A 1,512-nucleotide genomic window follows, 5' to 3' on the forward strand; every position below is an offset into this window, starting at 1 on the left:
GTCCCACTGTGTCGCCCAGGCTGGAGTGCAGTGCTGTGATCTTGGCTCACTGCAACCTCTGCCTCCTGGGTCCAAGCGATTTTTGTGCCTCAGCCTCCTGAATAGCTGGGTGCTGGGATTATAGGTGTGCGCCACCACGCCTGGCTAATTTTGTGTGTATACGTGTGACGGAGCCTCACTCTGTTGCCCACGCTGGAATGCAATGGCACGATCTCGGCTCACTGTAACCTCTGCTTCCCAGGTTCAAGTGATTCTCCTGCCTCACCCTCCTGAGTAGCTGGGATAACAGGTGCCCACCACCACACCCGGCTAATTTTTTGTATTAGTAGAGACAGGGTTTCAGTATGTTGGCCAGGCTGGTCTCGAACTCCTGACCTCAAGTGATCCACCTTCCTCGGCCTTCCAAAGTGCTGGGATTACAGGCGTGAGCCGCCACTTGCAGCTAATATTTTTGTATTTTTTTAGAGACGGGGTTTCGTCATGTTGGCCAGGCCCACTTGAGATCTTTGAAGATACCCTCAACGTGAGGTAAAATGAAACTCCTGACAGTGTGATCTCTGTGTCCGTGAGGAGCTGAGTTCCCTCCCTTGGAGAGAAAAGTGTGCCCTTTCTCTAGATGGCTAAAGAAACCTCACAGATAGTTCTTTCTTTTCTTTTTTTTTTTTGGTAGAGACAGTCTCACTATGTTACACAGGCTGGTCTCAAACTCCTGGGCTCAGGCGATCCTCCCAAATTGGCCTCCCAGAGTGCTGGGATTACAGTCGTGAGCCACAGCGGATTGCTGCCAGGGCTCACTGTTCTGCACTAGCTCCCCTGTAGCCCTGACCCTCTGTACCCAGAGCCCTTTACCTGTTATTTGTTTTAATAGAAACGGGGCTCACAGCAGGGCACGGTGGTTCATGCCTGTAATCCCAGTACTTTGGGAGGCTGAGGTGGCAGATCACTTGAGGCCAGGAGTTTAAGACCAGCCTGGCCTACGTGGTGAAACCTCGACTACTAGAAGTACAAAAATTAGTCTGATGTGGAGTCGCGTGCCTATAGTCTCAGCTACTCAGGAGGCAGAGGCACAAGAAATGAGGTGAGATCATGCCACTGCGCTCCAGCCTGGGTGACAGAGTGAGACTCCGACTCAAAAAAAAAAAAAATTAATAAAAATAAAAGTAAAATAAAATAGAAACAGGGCTCACGTTGTTTCCCAGGCTGGGTTCCACGATGTTTCCCAGGCTGGGTTTGGACTCCTGGGCTGGAGTGATCCTCCTGCCTTGGCTCCCTGAGTAGCTGGGACTAAACTGTGCCAGGCTTATACCTATTTTGGCGCCTAAATGTTCTAGCTCTGCAGACTCAATTTAGCCCGTCGTCCTGTTCCCCTCCACCACAGGCTCTGTTGCCATGAAGGTGAAGATTAAGTGCTGGAATGGCGTGGCCACTTGGCTCTGGGTGGCCAACGATGAGAACTGTGGCATCTGCAGGATGGCATTTAACGGCTGCTGCCCCGACTGTGAGTGTCCCCTC

General features: G+C 51.5%; 2 protein-coding genes across 3 annotated transcripts in view; one reads left to right on the top strand and one right to left on the bottom strand.

Annotated features, from left to right (window-relative positions):
- ALYREF (Aly/REF export factor) overlaps window positions 1-1,391 on the bottom strand; it is a 9,898-nt gene extending 8,507 nt beyond the window's left edge. The window contains exon 1 of the mRNA XM_011968973.1: window positions 1,374-1,391. Within this exon, the coding sequence (XP_011824363.1) occupies window positions 1,374-1,391 (18 nt within the window). The remainder of the gene's footprint in view (window positions 1-1,373) is intronic.
- LOC105550944 (anaphase-promoting complex subunit 11) overlaps window positions 1-1,512 on the top strand; it is a 21,475-nt gene that overhangs the window by 11,686 nt on the left and 8,277 nt on the right. Inside the window, exons 2-3 of one of the 2 annotated variants that reach the window (XM_011996136.1) lie at window positions 468-528; window positions 1,379-1,498. In XM_011996136.1, the coding sequence (XP_011851526.1) occupies window positions 1,390-1,498 (109 nt within the window). In that variant the 5' untranslated portion in view covers window positions 468-528; window positions 1,379-1,389. Of the gene's footprint in view, window positions 1-465; window positions 529-1,378; window positions 1,499-1,512 lie in introns of both variants that reach the window. The other variant, XM_011996065.1, reaches the window with a different exon arrangement.

Source organism: Mandrillus leucophaeus, unplaced genomic scaffold, assembly GCF_000951045.1.
Source record: "Mandrillus leucophaeus isolate KB7577 unplaced genomic scaffold, Mleu.le_1.0 Scaffold1, whole genome shotgun sequence".
NCBI classification, from domain to species: domain Eukaryota; kingdom Metazoa; phylum Chordata; class Mammalia; order Primates; family Cercopithecidae; genus Mandrillus; species Mandrillus leucophaeus.